The 15848-nt window shown below is 41.1% G+C and overlaps 2 protein-coding genes across 4 annotated transcripts; one reads left to right on the top strand and one right to left on the bottom strand.

Moving 5' to 3' along the window:
- Positions 1 to 296: 296 nt before the first annotated feature.
- On the bottom strand, positions 297 to 5572 carry tmem41b (transmembrane protein 41B). Of its 3 annotated transcripts, none has more exons than XM_077712719.1 (8): positions 4745 to 5572; positions 2761 to 2878; positions 2549 to 2677; positions 2329 to 2422; positions 2104 to 2208; positions 1871 to 2009; positions 1731 to 1796; positions 297 to 1653 (listed from the first exon to the last, which is right to left on the bottom strand). In XM_077712719.1, exons 2-8 carry the CDS (start codon positions 2844 to 2846, stop codon positions 1481 to 1483), a joined length of 792 nt encoding a protein of 263 aa, XP_077568845.1. In that variant the 5' UTR covers positions 2847 to 2878; positions 4745 to 5572; the 3' UTR covers positions 297 to 1480. The 3 variants fall into 3 exon arrangements, with proteins under 3 accessions (XP_077568845.1, XP_077568843.1, XP_077568844.1); XM_077712717.1 differs by lacking the exon at positions 4745 to 5572 and adding an exon at positions 3583 to 4737; XM_077712718.1 differs by lacking the exon at positions 4745 to 5572 and adding an exon at positions 3583 to 4737 and having other exon boundaries at positions 1485 to 1796.
- Positions 4945 to 15703, top strand: ipo7 (importin 7). The gene is made up of 25 exons (XM_077712716.1): positions 4945 to 5457; positions 7496 to 7577; positions 8304 to 8457; positions 8563 to 8721; positions 8791 to 8947; positions 9211 to 9300; positions 9382 to 9467; positions 9537 to 9621; positions 9719 to 9853; positions 10287 to 10386; positions 10479 to 10555; positions 10667 to 10783; positions 11360 to 11449; positions 11603 to 11768; positions 11874 to 12034; positions 12191 to 12319; positions 12730 to 12796; positions 12903 to 13028; positions 13147 to 13244; positions 13322 to 13417; positions 13556 to 13776; positions 13900 to 14108; positions 14190 to 14408; positions 14481 to 14597; positions 14686 to 15703. The coding sequence occupies exons 1-25, from the start codon at positions 5368 to 5370 to the stop codon at positions 14781 to 14783; spliced, it is 3129 nt and encodes a 1042-aa protein (XP_077568842.1). The 5' UTR covers positions 4945 to 5367; the 3' UTR covers positions 14784 to 15703.
- The last annotated feature ends 145 nt before the right edge of the window (positions 15704 to 15848 follow it).

Raw genomic sequence — 15848 nt, 5'->3', positions numbered from 1 at the left:
AAAAATGGGACATTGTGATTTCCTGGGAAAATGGCTGAACTATAGATAACAATCCTGATTAATTAATTTGTACAAAAATTTAAAATATTTTAAATTGGTAAACACCCAATATCTAGCAGGAGTATAACTTGCAGCTTGAAATACTAGGTTGGTGAAACATAGTAGGCTGACATTTCTAGACTGTTAGTGTGGGGCTATCTAGTGGTATGGGGGTCTCATTGCAGGCAAGAATAGTTTGTACTGTTGGGGACATACACTTAAATTGTAAGAGAAATGACAGGAAGAAATGGCAGAACCAGATTGAGGCATAATTTATTTAAGACATTCCATTAATCAATTGATTTACCCTGTAAAATACTGGTTTCTTTCTATTCCATCAAGAAACTAATCACAAAACTGATTAAAACGTGCATAGGCACATATGCACACCATGGGTAGTTTATTTACTTGTCTTTCACAAATCATTCAAAATCCAGTTTCTGCTCGGTCATACAGTAGTTAGCACAAATCAATATTTTAAGACAATTCATTGCCCAATTGGAATCAGATAACTGTACTTTACAATGCTATAAATAAAAAGCATGGAAGAAACAAATGTTATATAAAACTGTTTTCTGCATGTAATTCACGTCATTGATGTTACTTTGTAAAATTCACTAAAATGTAAAAGAAAAAAATATTATCATCATCCCTCTAATGAAAGCCATCCGAAAAACTCACTCTTTAGTCTATTCAATTGATTGGCACTAGTCAGGAGGAATGCAATGACTGCACTTTGATGCACAATGCATAATCTCCACATTCAAATTCCTCATAGTTTTTTTAACCTCCTTGGCAGTTTCTAAAAATCAAGTTATAAGATTAAAAGAAATACATGGCAAAGATTCTGAAGATATTTAGAGGTAGAACTCATAAAACAAAGATCATCATCAGTATCATTCTCACATTTTTTAGTCCTGTAGATTTCAACTCCCACATTGTACTTTTCACTTGATAAAGCGAGCACCTGATATGACATTTACAAACTAAGCTTCATTTGCAAGATAGGGGTGACACTCTGGCTGCAGTTATTGCTCCTTTCCAGACACAAGTGAAAATACCAGGACATGACACAGCGATAACATTTTGCTGCTACAAATAGGATGTTGATGTCATTGACAAGGGGGGGGAATTCCACAGCCGTGGACTTGGCAGTGAAGTGATGTTATATTTAGCAACCTGAAACACTATCCCCAATTAAATGAGGCCATTTGGAACCATATTTTTTTTCTAAAAAAAAAAAACATTAGAATCCATCATTACATCCATCCTAAAAGTAGTGCTTTTTGATCACGCTTAAATAAAATAACTTTCTTAAGGAGTAAACTGAAGTGAGAAAAAAAAGTTTCTTAAAAGGAAAACAAAGTTTCTCATGCTCCCCTCCACTCATGTCCCTTAAGTTCACAATCAGGAACAAGTCACTATTGTGTAAACCGTTCGCTCAAGACTTTTTTGTTGTGTCCTCGGTGGGGAGAACCTCCCACCGAGATTTCGAGAAACTGTGACCGAGACAGACGTCGAGAGCGACAGCTGCACGTTGCTGAGGCGGAAATATGGGGGCTTGCAGGTGTTGAGGTCTTTTGTGGTCTACTCTAGTTTCTGCTGCAACTTTTTCTGGAAGCAGACAGGCAATATAGAGAGCACAGCAAGGACGGCCAGCACAGCCAGAGAGTTCCAAGACACAGCCTCACCAGCAGTGGTCAGTTTGTACAATGTGGTGCCCGCATTAATGGCTACAAAGGATGGCGGTGCCACGCCTGTGAAAAACAATAGAGCATAAGTTAAATTTAAAAATAAAAAAACACTCAAGAGCAAAGTCAGAAATTCGTACCCAGAAAAGTTCCAACAAAGAAGACACCCAAGGGCACATTGATGACAGGTGAGGTAATGTTGATGAACCAGTTAGGAAGAAAGGGAGTTATCCTCAGGAAAATAATATAATTGATTAAATGATCTCTATGTTTATCCACCTAGAAGTCAAACACAAAATGTCAAAAAAAGATCAACAGTGGCTTGTATGTGACAAAGCTCAGAAAGCTCAGAGTCGAGTTTGCTCATTCTAACCTGTTGTGACCACTTTTGGGCTTTTTCCGTGAGGTATTTGTAGACCACGGGCCGCCCAACCAAGTATGAGAGCAAGTAGCAAAAGGAAGCCCCCAACCCGGAACACTGCAAAAAAAGAAACATTTACGACTTCTTAATGTCCATCTTAAAATCCTAATAAAATGCTGCATTAGTTGAAATATAACTAAGCAGGCACACGAAAAAAATATAGATTAATTTACTCACCAAGCAGACTAAGAAGAGAGCCAGAGGGAAAGGGTAAAGATACCCAGATAGGATGCTGAGGAAAATGGATCCAGGAATCGCAAAGGTCTGAAGGCTAACGAAAGGTGTCAAGGAATTATTGTTTTTTAAAGATAAATAGATCCATTATGATAGAATGGAATTAGGTAAAACCTAATAACCAGACTAAAGCAATGAATTGGCTTTTTCCCCCCAAGGATACAAAATATAGGTGGCAAAATAAGCCACCAACACCTGGCTGTAGTAGGTATCTTTGTATTTGGACAATACAGTTCCCAATGCTTTGGCATCATCCATGTCTTTGGGGATTTTTATTTTTTCCATTTCATCACTAGAATAGAAATGAACATTTAGAAGCACACAAATTAAATAAACTTCATGAGTGCTTTATGATCGCAAAAAAAAGCTACATACTCTTGAAGTTCCGGGAAATTCCTGTATACCAGGTACATGACTGAGGCCGAACAGGTGAAGATAGCAAGCAGGAGGAGGAGGGACATTCGTGTTGAGCCCCCGGTGTCATGATGGCTAACTGCAAAGAAAATTAACATTTCAATCAATGTTCAGAGTACTTGTATACAGTTCTACAACCATAAGGTGTAAAATTCTCCTTCCATGCAAAGGTCATTAAGCTGTTAGATCACTGTAACGAACACATTTAAAGTTTGTACCAGGCTGTAAATGGGTTATTTATTACTGATGAAATGTAATGTTTTATAATAGGCCATTGCTAGTTTTAAATAGTTACGGGAACTCATTTTTCTTTAATGAAGCCAATGTAAATGTTTCCCATTTCAATTATAAAGGACCCAACTTAAGTAGGTTACATTTCAATGACTGAAGAGGACCATCTCTGTGATGTAGATTTAACAACAAAAAACACAAAAATTACTAATCTTCCCCAGAAAGTCTAGCACATGTCAGGAATGGATTTAAATTTCACACCACGTATCCCAAGATGTTCTATCTTAATATTTTACTAAATGATACATTCAACTCTGCGGTTAGTTACTATAGAATTTAGGAAACTGCATTTCGCAACGTCACGTGACAGTAACAAGCCACTCCAACATGACTGCTATGTTCTCATGCTAAGCTAACGGAGCCTGTCAATGCCCCGAACCTACGTTCGATTACACCAACGAATCAAAAAGAAAGGCTCTACTCCATCGTTAGATTGTTAAAATCAAGTTGTGTTGCTCTAATATCTGGGCTTTTGATCCCCTACATACCTACCGGTCAATGCTATGGGGTCCGTAGCTTTAGCGTTCACTTCCTCATGTGACAAAAGCAAGTCGTTCGTCTCTCGTCTATCCCTCCGTTTTTTGGCCATTTTCTGAGTAAAGCCAAGCTTTCCCTCGGGTGTCGTTTTGGGTAAAAAGCGAAAGAAAAACACAAATTGATACAGTGCCGGTGAAATGACACGTCCACCCAGACCTATCTATTCCTCTCTTCCAACGTACACATACAATCACCAACAGCGCCACCGCCTGGCTTGTATTGTTATCAGTCATCACCGTGCATATAAACTAGTATATGTAGTACATAGTAGTTGTTGAACACTCTGAAATGGTGGCTCTCACTGAGTAAAGGGGTTATAAGTCATATGAACTGTCATACTAGCTAAAAGGGGGGTATTTCATATTTGTCAGGTTTCTAAAAACATGTTTATAATGTCAGCCAGATCATCCATTCATTTTACGTTGTGCTTATCCTCACGAGGCTCGCGGGGTTGCTGGAACCAACCCCGAGCAAGCTATGGGCAGGTGAGTTGTACCTTAACTGTTGTCAGCCAATCGGAGGGGGGAACATATAGACAAACACCTGTCACTCACAATCACAGCTGTGGAGTATTTGGATGTCTAATTGGCTTACCGTGCATCTTTTGCGGGTGTGGGAGCAAGCTGGAGTACTGCATGCATCAATGGGTATTTTTAATATGCGGGAAGCGCATGCAAACTCCACACAGGAAAGCCAAAGGGGGATTGAACCCTTGACCTTAGAACTACAAGGCAGACGTGCTAAGCACTCATGATCGTCCCAATTTAGGTCAATAAACAACGCCAAATACTAACTTTAAATGAAGCATCATCTAGTCCTGAAATTATTTTATTTGGAGATTGGAGGTGAATTAGGAATTGTGTGAGTAATTATGACGTTACGTAAAATTTAAACATGTTATAATGTGATCATTTCTTCCTTGTATGACAAAAATTGGTTAATCCTAAAATAGTCTTTGGACAGCAGAAATGTGGATTTCTGGGTAAACTATCCGTATTAGGAACGTCAACGTTGTCAAAGGCATTTCCCAATAAGACGTTAATGGGTAAGGAAATGTGAAGGATGAAAAATAGAATAACAATATAGTAATGGTGTACTAGTAATCCAAATGAATTACCTTCAATCCTCGATATGAAAACATACGACTGAGCGCCAACACGCTATTTGACACTCCACTGTTCTTTGCGTCAAGGAGTCATCTAATGTTTGCACAAGACACTTTACAGTGACATCATGAAGGAGATTACATCACATGCTTTGAAATGTCACTTGTCACCCCTTTTTATGTTATTTCGCATCTCCAACAGCAGCCTTCTCGCCGCGATCATCAGTCAGTCGAGAAACGCTCAATTTCCTGGCTCACGGCCAGCTAGCATGCACAGATAAAAATGTCTGCAGCTTGCCAAAAAGTAACAAAAGGTGGTTCAGTCGCAATTTCGTGGAGTTTCATCGGTGGGAAAAGATGCGGAATTCCGGAGTTTTGAAGCGTGGCTACCAATCCCACTAAAAAAAAAACTACAAGAAAAAAAACTACAAGTCCCAGAGTGCTTCAGGCGCAGCCGGAAATTGCTAGCCGAGATTTGGCGCTGATCTATCCGGGTACTTCTTTCGCTTCTTCCTTTCGCGCCGGGTAACCGGAGAGCCGTGCATCCATGTGCGCAGCGCCTGGGAGCTGATAAGACATCTGAAATAGCCTCAATCCGAGCCAAGCAAGCGATCTTTTGTTTCCACCCCGCCAAGATGGATCCCGAGGTTTTGCTTTTGGTCGAGGCCCTGCGGGGCACTATGGACCCCAATCTGCGAGAGGCGGCGGAGAGACAACTTAGCGAGGTAAACGCTTTCCAACTCTGGCTTTTCCGTTGCTGACGATGGCGCGGTCACCACGTCGGGCCTCGACTCGCTACATCAATATAGGGCCATCGCGCACACCGGACTCTTTCACACTGCCGCCCTCGCGATGTTCGATCTCACTTTTGAGCCGTGCCTCGCGAGTTTTGACCTTTAAATTCCACTCGCGTGATCGTCTGTTCACGGTTCTTCTCGAGCTCGACGAGCCAGCTGTGTGGCTAACGATGCTAAGCTAGCTACCTCGTCGTACTCCACCACCCCTCCCCAAAAAGAGATTGATTCGCACGCCCACGTTGAATTAATAGTTAACCGTCTGAGAAAAGTGGAAATATTGTTAAGAGCCGCCTCCGATGTTCACCTCGAAACAGAATGAGAGCAATTTTAACGAGTAGTAGTTGTTGTCGGGTGGTATCTGCTACATGGCATAGCTTCTGCCGCTGCTCACGTGTCACTGACAAGCCTGGGTGCAATGACATGTCGGATCAACGACGAAATTGTATTCTAAACGCACAAAATAAAATCGCTAGTCGATCAAATCGTAGTACTGGATCGTATTTTATCGAATTTATAGATTTCAATGAATGTGTAATAAGAACCAAGATTGGTCGAAGTACCAGGGTGGACGCCAAAATAGCAACAATGCTCGATTTCAGCAGTGGTTTAGCTAGATTCCTGCTAATTTCAAATCATAAGTTTACTCCGTACGCTATCAAAATTCGATAATGTCCATAATATTATTGTTATTCCCATGTGGTTGTTTTTGTGTCGCAACACGTTTCAGTTAAAGTCCAAATGAAATTTCTGGCCAACAAACCTTTGTGTTGACATATCGTTCAGCAAAGCACTTATTACTATACTATAAAGTATAAAGTGTGTTTACTAAAATGTTAAAACTCTTTGCCTGCCATTGATGGGGAGATAATGCATTGGACGTCTATCGCTGTCAATGTTAATTCCTAGTTATTTTACCTAGCCATTAAAAGGATGTCCCGGTCCAGATTTGACCCCTGGTCTCTTGGCACATGAGTGGCCTCCACAGTTATGGATGTTTGTCTCAGTTGCTTGTTGTATTAAAACCATCGACGATTCTTTTCCAATCTGAATTAATTGAGGGTGGTCGTGTACAAAAAGTCTAATGTAAAAACTGAAGCAAATGCCATGTAAAAGTTACAACTACATATTTCTCTATCCCAAGCCTTGTTTTGATGTTATGTCACAATTCAGATTTGCCTACAGAAATGAGAATAGCAAAATCACGGCTCGGCGAGGTTTCAAATAGTGTTGCTAAAAAATAATGCATGAAACAGTTTTTAAATGTCAAATTATTGTCGTGTGCTGCCAAACTATGCTGCCCTGTTTGTTTTGGAGGCGTAATATAATCTTCTTTGAATGTCCTGATGTATCTTTGTTCATACCTTCAACTATAAGTGGTATATACCTTCATAACTAATAGTTTTTTTTTGTACATTGTTGTGATTATTTTGATGGTGCCCACATTTGTCATTGTGCTGGTGGAAATGCTATACTTGCCATCAAGTTGTGCAACTGGTAAAAAGCATGTTGTCTGGGGGAGGATAGAGCCCTGCTCAAGTGCACAGTTTCTAAATACAGATCTGTGCTTAGTCATTGGATGTTTTTTTTATATGGAGGATGGCCGGGTTGACTGAACAAGCAGTGTGATATGTTTGGAATGTACTATACAGGGGTATTGTTATGTTGGAGCATAATGGAACCAAAAGAAAAAAATTGAGATTTTAGTTAGCGTTGTAAATTTACCTGGCTTGGACTTCTTAATTTATCACTGACTTGATTTATTATTTTTTGTTTGTTATTGGTTTGGGGCCAATGCAGGATGTAACCTGCCTTTGGGTGAAGTCTAAATCGTGGCCCTACACACATACATACACACACACACCTGTCAAACTAGTGAAGATAACCAATAACTGAAGGCTGGCTGGATGGTGTTGAGTGATTTTCTTTTTGTGTTGAGATGATGTATTTTTTTTCTTCTGATCTACAGGGCCACACCAAGCCGCAATTTTTATCTACTCTGCTCCGCATCACTATGACTGAACAGCTTGATTTGCCAGTCAGGCAAGCAGGTGAGTTTCGGGTGCTTTAATATTTATCTGCTTTATCAACATTTTTCAATGGAATGTTAAAGACTTATTTTGGGTGATTCCTAAAATGACAAATTTGCTGAGCTCAGATTTATTATAAAGCAAATGTTGTCCTAGATTGAAACTGTCCTAAAAAGTCAATCAATCATGAGGTTTTTTTTGGGGTGGGGGCTAAGAAAAGCAACAGAGGGAAGGAAACAGCTATTCAGAGTTATTGCAAAGTAGTTTGCAGAGGACTGTGCACTGCCTAGGTTCATGGTGCTTTGAGTAGTAGATGATGTCAAATGTGGGTGCAACCAATCAGAACTTTAGTCTTTTTATTTGAAAGAGGAACCAAAATTATGACAATCCCTTAAAAACATTTCTTGTAGTTTTCTTTCAGTCAGCATGATTAGCTGAAATTTGATTGCCTCGCCAGCGATGTAGACATTTGTGTCAGCAGTCTGATGCCAGCCTCCCATGCGACAGACACGCCTCCATTCCCCCAGCTACATCCCTCTGCCACAGAGAACACTGCCTTGAATCACTATACTCAGATAGCAATCTTGCTGCCGATTCAAAATAACTTTAAAAGCTTGTTCTTTCAATCCAGACAATGGTGCGCTAGAAAGAATGATTCATATTTTGCCATTTGAACACGACTAAGCCAATCATTTGGCTGCTCTCCTAAATTGATCTTTTTTTTCTTTTTTTTTTTTTTAAATATAGCTGTCATTTATCTTAAGAACATGATAACCCAGCACTGGGCTGGTGGAGATGGTTCTTCCACAGAAACACCTGTCGATAAAATCCCTGATGAAGATCGACAATTCATTCGCGACAGCATCGTGGAGGCTATCATCCACTCACCTGAGCGAATCAGGTAAATACACATTTGTTATTACAGTATTATGCAGCCTTTTTTTAAACTTATTTTTGGCTCTTAAGTCTGAACGGGGTATAAAACCTTTCCTATTTACCCTTGTAGAGTTCAATTGACAACCTGCATCCACCACATGATCAAGCACGATTACCCTGCCAAGTGGACGACCATCGTGGACAAGATCGGCTTCTACCTTCAGTCTGACAACCCCTCAGGATGGCTTGGCATCTTGCTCTGCCTTTACCAGCTGGTGAAAAACTATGAGTGAGTCAGTGTGCTAGCGGAGAGGACGTCACCGTATTGCATCAGGCTAACTCGTCCATGTTAAAACAGATACAAAAAGCCAGAGGAGCGTCAGCCTCTGGTGGCTGCAATGCACATCTTCATGCCCATGTTGAAAGACCGTTTCATCCAGCTTCTCCCGGACAGCTCCTCCCAATCTGTACTCATCCAGAAGCAGATCTTCAAAATTCTCTATGCCCTTTTCCAGGTATTTCTATTTGTGTAGAATAATGCAAATATTATGGTTGTGTAAAACTCACCGGCTAGTCGGATATTTATTGGTAAAATTTTGATACGTTCGATTGTGGCACAATACCACCTCCATGTAACAGTAATAATCAGCCATTTTGAAATCACTATTATTAGTTGCAAAAACTCGACCAGGTCGTGATTGGTACGTGACAAAACAACTTGTTGAGTGAAATCGAGGTGAGAATTTTCCAGTGACCTTTGCCTTGCGTGTGTTCACAGTATAACCTCCCCCTGGAACTCATCAACAGACAGATCCTGACTGAATGGATGGAGATTCTTAAGACAGTTGTGGATAGAGACGTGCCACCGGTGAGAACATGATGAATTCTCTGCCACGCTGTACTGAAGCATCAACCACTGACTTGTTTACTTGTGCACAAAACAATGCAGGTTGATGAAGATGAGGACCCTCCTGAGCTTCCTTGGTGGAAGTGTAAGAAGTGGGCCCTTCACATTTTAGCTCGACTATTTGAGAGGTACACGTCTCATTAGGGTTTTAACTCGTTTTTGTCACTTCAAACTTAACAAGTAAATTGAATTTGTAGATATGGAAGCCCAGGCAACACAACCAAAGAGTACACAGAGTTTGCGGACCTTTTCCTCAAGGAATATGCCGTTGCAGCACAGCAGGTATGCACTACAGAACTGTCACCTATCGTGCCAATTCCTGGCTAAAGGTCAGACTGGAAATGATTTTATAGACACTTATCAATGTATGAACTCTTAGGTGTTGCTGAAAGTCTTGTACCAATACAAGGAAAATCAATATGTGGCTCCAAGAGTACTCCAGCAGACACTCAACTACATCAACCAGGGAATAGCTCATGCTCTTACATGGAAAAACCTTAAACCACACATTCAGGTAAGCCGTCATTGGCCGTGTTTACATGAACACATTTATGAATGTATTAAGGCTGATTGGAATGATAACACTTATGTACACTGCCCTTAACAGCTGATAGCAGAGCAGCATAGTCAAACTTGCATTAAGATATCATTTAGAATAGCAAGTGGAAGGCAAGATTCATTTATTGAGTTTTTTTTCTTAAGTGATTTGTGTCTCCTATTGGACACGCTCAGTTTGCCGCAAAATGCTCACTCGCCGTGAGCACAACCCTTCAAATCATGGGGTTTCAGAATTGCCACCTTTCAAACTAAATTTCTCTTAGCCGTCGGCGTCATACATTTTGGAAGACATTAACACACCAGTGAAAACGCACCATATTTTATTTTTGAGATTTGTTTGTCCGCGCCTGATTATTAATACTCGGATGTTGTTCTTGTACGTCTTGCAGGGCATCATTCAGGATGTGGTTTTCCCCCTCATGTGCTACACAGACGCCGATGAGGAGCGTTGGAAAGAGGACCCATATGAGTACATTCGCATGAAGTTTGGTGAGCAAAGCCAATTTTAGCCATTGTCGATTCTGAAGGGATTAAGTGACTCGCCGATGTGTAATTTGTTCAATCGCTTCTTTCCACTTCAGATGTATTCGAGGATTTTATTTCTCCTACGACAGCCGCCCAGACCCTCCTCTTTACTGCCTGCAATAAACGAAAGGAGGTCAGTTTATCTGCCTTTTTATGGATTATTTAAGTTCCTGGCAAGAGCAAAATGAAACCCATATGAAACCCTGTTTGGCCTTCATATTAATATTTGTGCAACTTTGTTTAGGTGCTGCAAAAGACAATGGGATTCTGCTACCACATTCTCACTAATGAAACCACTGATCCCAGGAAAAAAGATGGTGCCCTCCACATGATAGGCTCTCTGGCTGAGATTTTGCTCAAGGTAAACTTCATTGCAACTCCTTTTAAGTGGTTTGAGCTCAAAAGACAAACTTATCCGGGGTGAAATTTTAGTGGTGGAAATGGAAATAAGTTCTCCTTTTTTGTTGATCTGTTCTAACGGTTAACTCTTCATAAGGAAAATCTGAGCATTTCCCCATTTTGGGGCAAAATATTTTTCTTTTCAATTTTACAAAAGTACTGAAACCCTTCAGATTGCTATGGCGCAATCGATCCTGCTTATTGTTGAGGTATAAACAGCGCTTTACTTCATGACTGCTAACAAGAAAATGACTCAAAACATCACATATACACACGACATGACACCAAAAAAATTAAAGGAAACTCGTGTCGTCCAATTCCACCTCCTGCGCAAGAGCTATATAAGAGTTCTATAGATATTAATTTAAATGACTGATAGAGGATGGCAGTGACTAACAGCATCTCTCAAATCAAGTCACTGGCAGTCGTTGAGATAAAATAACAAGATAAGTGACAATGATCCAAAAAATATAGGAAGCTGTAAACTTTAAGTGTGACGCTTTTGTTAATGTGATTGTTTTTCTTCATTTTGCCATAGAAAAAGGTTTATAAGGACCAGATGGAGATGATGCTGCAGACGTACGTCTTCCCCCTATTCCGCAGTACACTGGGCTACATGAGAGCCAGAGTAAGGGAATGTGAACAGTGTGGCTTGTATATTTATAGCCTTGAATAACTTCAATGACATTTTCACTGTGTTGGTCAATTTTTTATTTATTTATGAAGACATGCTTATTTCTAAAAATAAAAATAAAACTAATTTCCTTTGTGTTTCTTGTAGGCCTGCTGGGTGATTCAGTATTTCTGTGAAGTGAGGTTCAAAAGTGACCCAAACCTGCAAACGGCTCTGGAGCTGACCCGTCACTGTCTAATCAATGATAATGAAATGCCAGTAAAGGTTGAGGCTGCCATTGCCCTGCAAGTTCTCATCAGCAACCAGGACAAAGGTTGTCAAAGACAGTCCTCCAACAACTCTTTTATATATATATTTTTTTCCATTTGCTTCCTCCTGCCTTCTGGTGTGATTTATATATTGTTCTTTCTCCCCTCAGCCAAAGAATACATAACCCCCTTCATTAGACCAGTAATGCAGGCATTGCTGCATATTGTCAGGGAGACGGAGAACGATGATCTCACCAACGTCATACAGAAAATGATCTGTGAATACAGCGAGGAGGTCACACCTATCGCAGTGGAGATGACTCAGCACCTGGTAAGCACCTAGTTTCTTTGGAGTGGGTGCGTGGGGTGGTTTTGTAACCGACTTGGCACAGAGGTGGAGTATTAAGAACATTCATACACAATCTGCTATGGCCACCATTGATCCATACATGCCCATTATCAAAATTGTGTGTGTTTGCTCTGGCAGGCTATGACATTTAACCAGGTCATTCAGACCGGTCCTGACGAGGAGGGGGGAGATGACAAGGCCGTGACAGCTATGGGCATCCTCAACACCATTGACACTTTGTTGAGTGTGGTGGAGGACCACAAAGAGGTGAGTGAGTAGTAAAGCCTGTGAGAAGAGCCGCCTACATGTCCACACACGCACGCACACATGGCTGTTTTTTTCATGGAACTACTTTCTCATGTGCTGTCTGGTTTCTACCAACACATGAGCCGCCCACCAACTTCTTGGGAAGTGTTGTTTTCTCATCACGTTATGAAACTTGCTATATAATCATATTGACTCAATTTGTTATTGATTTACTTGTATGATTTCATTGCCAACAGTTCTTTATTTTAACTGTTCCTTTTCTATACATTGAGTTTCTGTTTAAATATTATTGTCATGTATAAGCACGCTCTATTCTATGGCACTTTATGCAACTACCCAAGATAAAACATTAGCATGTCTGGCTTGAAGTTATTTTGCATATTGACTGTACCCAAACGGTCTTTCAACAGATCACAGAGCAGTTGGAGGGCATATGTCTGCAGGTGATTGGCACCGTGCTGCACCAGCACGTAATGGGTAAGCTGCTACCCGTTTTTCCTGCGACACCACATTCTGGCTGCGCCTTCATGCTATTCACAGACGTCACAACCCCCGCTGTTATTTTTTCATTGACTTTTTCTAGAGTTTTACGAGGAGATCCTGTCATTGGCTCACAGCCTGACTTGTCAGCAGGTGTCACAACAAATGTGGCAGATCCTACCGCTGATTTATGAGGTGTTCCAGCAGGATGGATTTGATTACTTCACAGGTTGCTACCCTTCTATAAGCATTTGCCTTCTTTGCAACGGGGGGTCACCAGTCCAGTTTCCTATTTGAAATTTCACAATGGTTACAACAGTTTGCATGAATACACATTTCTATTCCAGACATGATGCCTCTGCTTCACAACTATGTAACTGTTGATACAAACACCCTCCTGTCAGACACCAAATACCTGGAGATCATGTACGACATGTGCAAGAAGGTAAAAATCCTGCCTTAAAAATGCATGATCTGAAGCAACTTTAGGTTAAGTTAACATTCATCCTTGGTCCCTCCAAGATCCTAACAGGTGATCCAGGTGAAGATCCAGAGTGCCACGCAGCCAAGCTTCTGGAAGTAATCATTTTGCAATGCAAAGGTCGAGGCATTGATCAGGTTAGCAATTGTACATTTAACCAGTAGTTGAAGTAGAAAATGTCAATAGATAAATTTACACAAAGCATATGTAGCATTCCATACATAAGTAATCGTGTTATTTTTTTTTTTTTTTTTTTTAATACAACTTTTTTTCAGGTGGTGCCCCTATTTGTGGCTGCAGCACTGGAGCGTTTGACCCGTGAGGTGAAGACCAGCGAGCTGAGGACTATGTGCTTGCAAGTGGCCATTGCTGCACTTTACTACAGCCCCCCTCTCCTCCTCAACACTCTGGAGAATTTGCGATTCCCCAACAACAGCAAGCCAATCACATGCGACTTCCTGACCCAGTGGCTCAGAGATGTCGACTGCTTCCTTGGGTATGGCCACTCAAAAGTTGAAAAATCATAAATGCTCTTTTTGGGCCTCTTAATATCTATATCTATAATTTTGGGGCACACGAAAATCAGCCACACATTGATAAAAGTTTTGATTTGAAACAGCCTCCATGACAGAAAGATGTGCATCTTGGGCCTCTGTGCTCTCATTGACCTGGAACACAGACCCCAAGTCATCACAGAGTTTGGCGGCCAGCTTCTCCCTGCGGCCATTTTGCTCTTCACCGGTCTCAAGAGGGCTTATGCCTGTCGCGCCGAGCACGAGAATGACGACGACGATGACGACGAGGATGGAGACGAGGACGATGATAATGGTATGATTGCGTTTGAGAGATTTTGTGAATATATTGCAACTTTTGTGGGGAGCCGCTCAACTGTCAAGAGTAACGTTTTAGCTTTTAACATAGCCGAGCTGGGCAGCGACGAAGACGACATCGATGAGGAAGGTCAGGAGTATCTGGAGATGTTGGCCAAGCAGGCGGGAGAGGACGGAGACGATGAAGACTGGGAGGAAGACGACGCCGAGGAGACGGCACTCGAGGGCTACACTACGTCCGTAGATGACGAAGACAACTTAGTGGATGAATATCAGATCTTTAAAGCCATACTACAGAGTAAGATGGTGGCGTGAATCCAGTCGGAACTCTAATTTTGGCTCTAATCACGATTAAATGGCCCTTGTGCAGGTATCCAGACACGTGACCCGGCGTGGTATCAGACACTAACTCAAGTACTCAACGAAGACCAAGGCAAACAGCTTGTCGACATTGGCACGCTGGCAGATCAGAGACGGGCGGCGCATGGTAAGCAGCTTTTATTTATATGTATTTTTAAAGAAATCCAATATGACCCCAATACATTTTCCTCAAATTTTTCCATTTCCCTTTTCAGAATCCAAGATGATCGAGAAACACGGCGGATACAGATTTACAGCGCCAGTGGTGCCACCTACTTTTGACTTTGGTGGCACGGCTCCCGGAATGAATTGAGTCACCCTCTCTACTTTTTATTACTCTGTGACTGATTGTAGTGAAGTGAAAAAAAAAAGCTTGTGTTGTTCCCTTCAGTAGTGGTTCCTGAACTGGTTCTTCTCAGTCATTCTTCAATCTTAATCAAATGGGGGAAATAGCACATGAAGACATGGGAGAGCAACCAAAATGCAACCAATGGCTGGGGATTACAAACCAAGAACTTGAGCACGATGCAAGAGGAAATGTGATGTTCAACACAGTCTTCTGGAGTCCAGTATGGAGGGCTGCTATGGCAACAACGCTCCTGATTTTCCCACTGAAACAAAATTGGGGGATTTACCTTTAAATTGATAATGGGACTAAATATTTCATTATCACTATATCGGCCACGCGGACGTAATAAGATTATACCTCTGGTAGTGGTATTACTTGTTTTCATCATAAACGCTCTAGTTTATGTACATACAAGGCAAGGTTATTGATTTTTCAAGTAGCCTTGAAACGCAACCAGGGGCATTTTTAAAGGTGTCAACAGCTGTATTCATATGTAGCATATTGGATACTTCATAGCGCTATGTGATGCCTGATCTCTGTAAATTAATGACTAGCACTTTCATATTGTTCAGGTCTCCTAGCCTTCTGTATCAGACTGCAATTTTTTTTTTTAATTGAAGAATATTTAAAAGCTGTAAGTTTGCTGCGGCGGCTAAGTGTCTGCATACAGATTGGATCGGAGGCCACTCGGAAGCATTTCTGCAAGAGGAGAATGTTCTTGGTGTTCAGTATGGCTGCAGGGCGTGTTTACGAGCACTGAAAGTACAATTGGTTACATTGTGGAAGCGTGTACAATTGGGCTTATCGTGAAGGTCTCAAGCATTTGGTTGGTGTATGGATGAACCATCTATATAACAACATATTAAAAACAAAAGCTAAGGGAATCAGTGTCTCATTATTCTACAACGGTGGCTGGTGTTAAATTTCTGGCAAAATGAAAAATAGTATATACAATACTGTAAAACATCAGAGGAATACTAGGTGCAAGTCTAAGTTTTGATTAAAAAAAAAACAATTTAATTAAAAGAC

The sequence above is a fragment of the Stigmatopora nigra genome, chromosome 3 (assembly GCF_051989575.1).
Source record: "Stigmatopora nigra isolate UIUO_SnigA chromosome 3, RoL_Snig_1.1, whole genome shotgun sequence".
Lineage (NCBI taxonomy): Eukaryota > Metazoa > Chordata > Actinopteri > Syngnathiformes > Syngnathidae > Stigmatopora > Stigmatopora nigra.
Note: the sequence above shows the minus strand (reverse complement) of the source record. Positions and strands in the feature narration are given on the sequence as shown.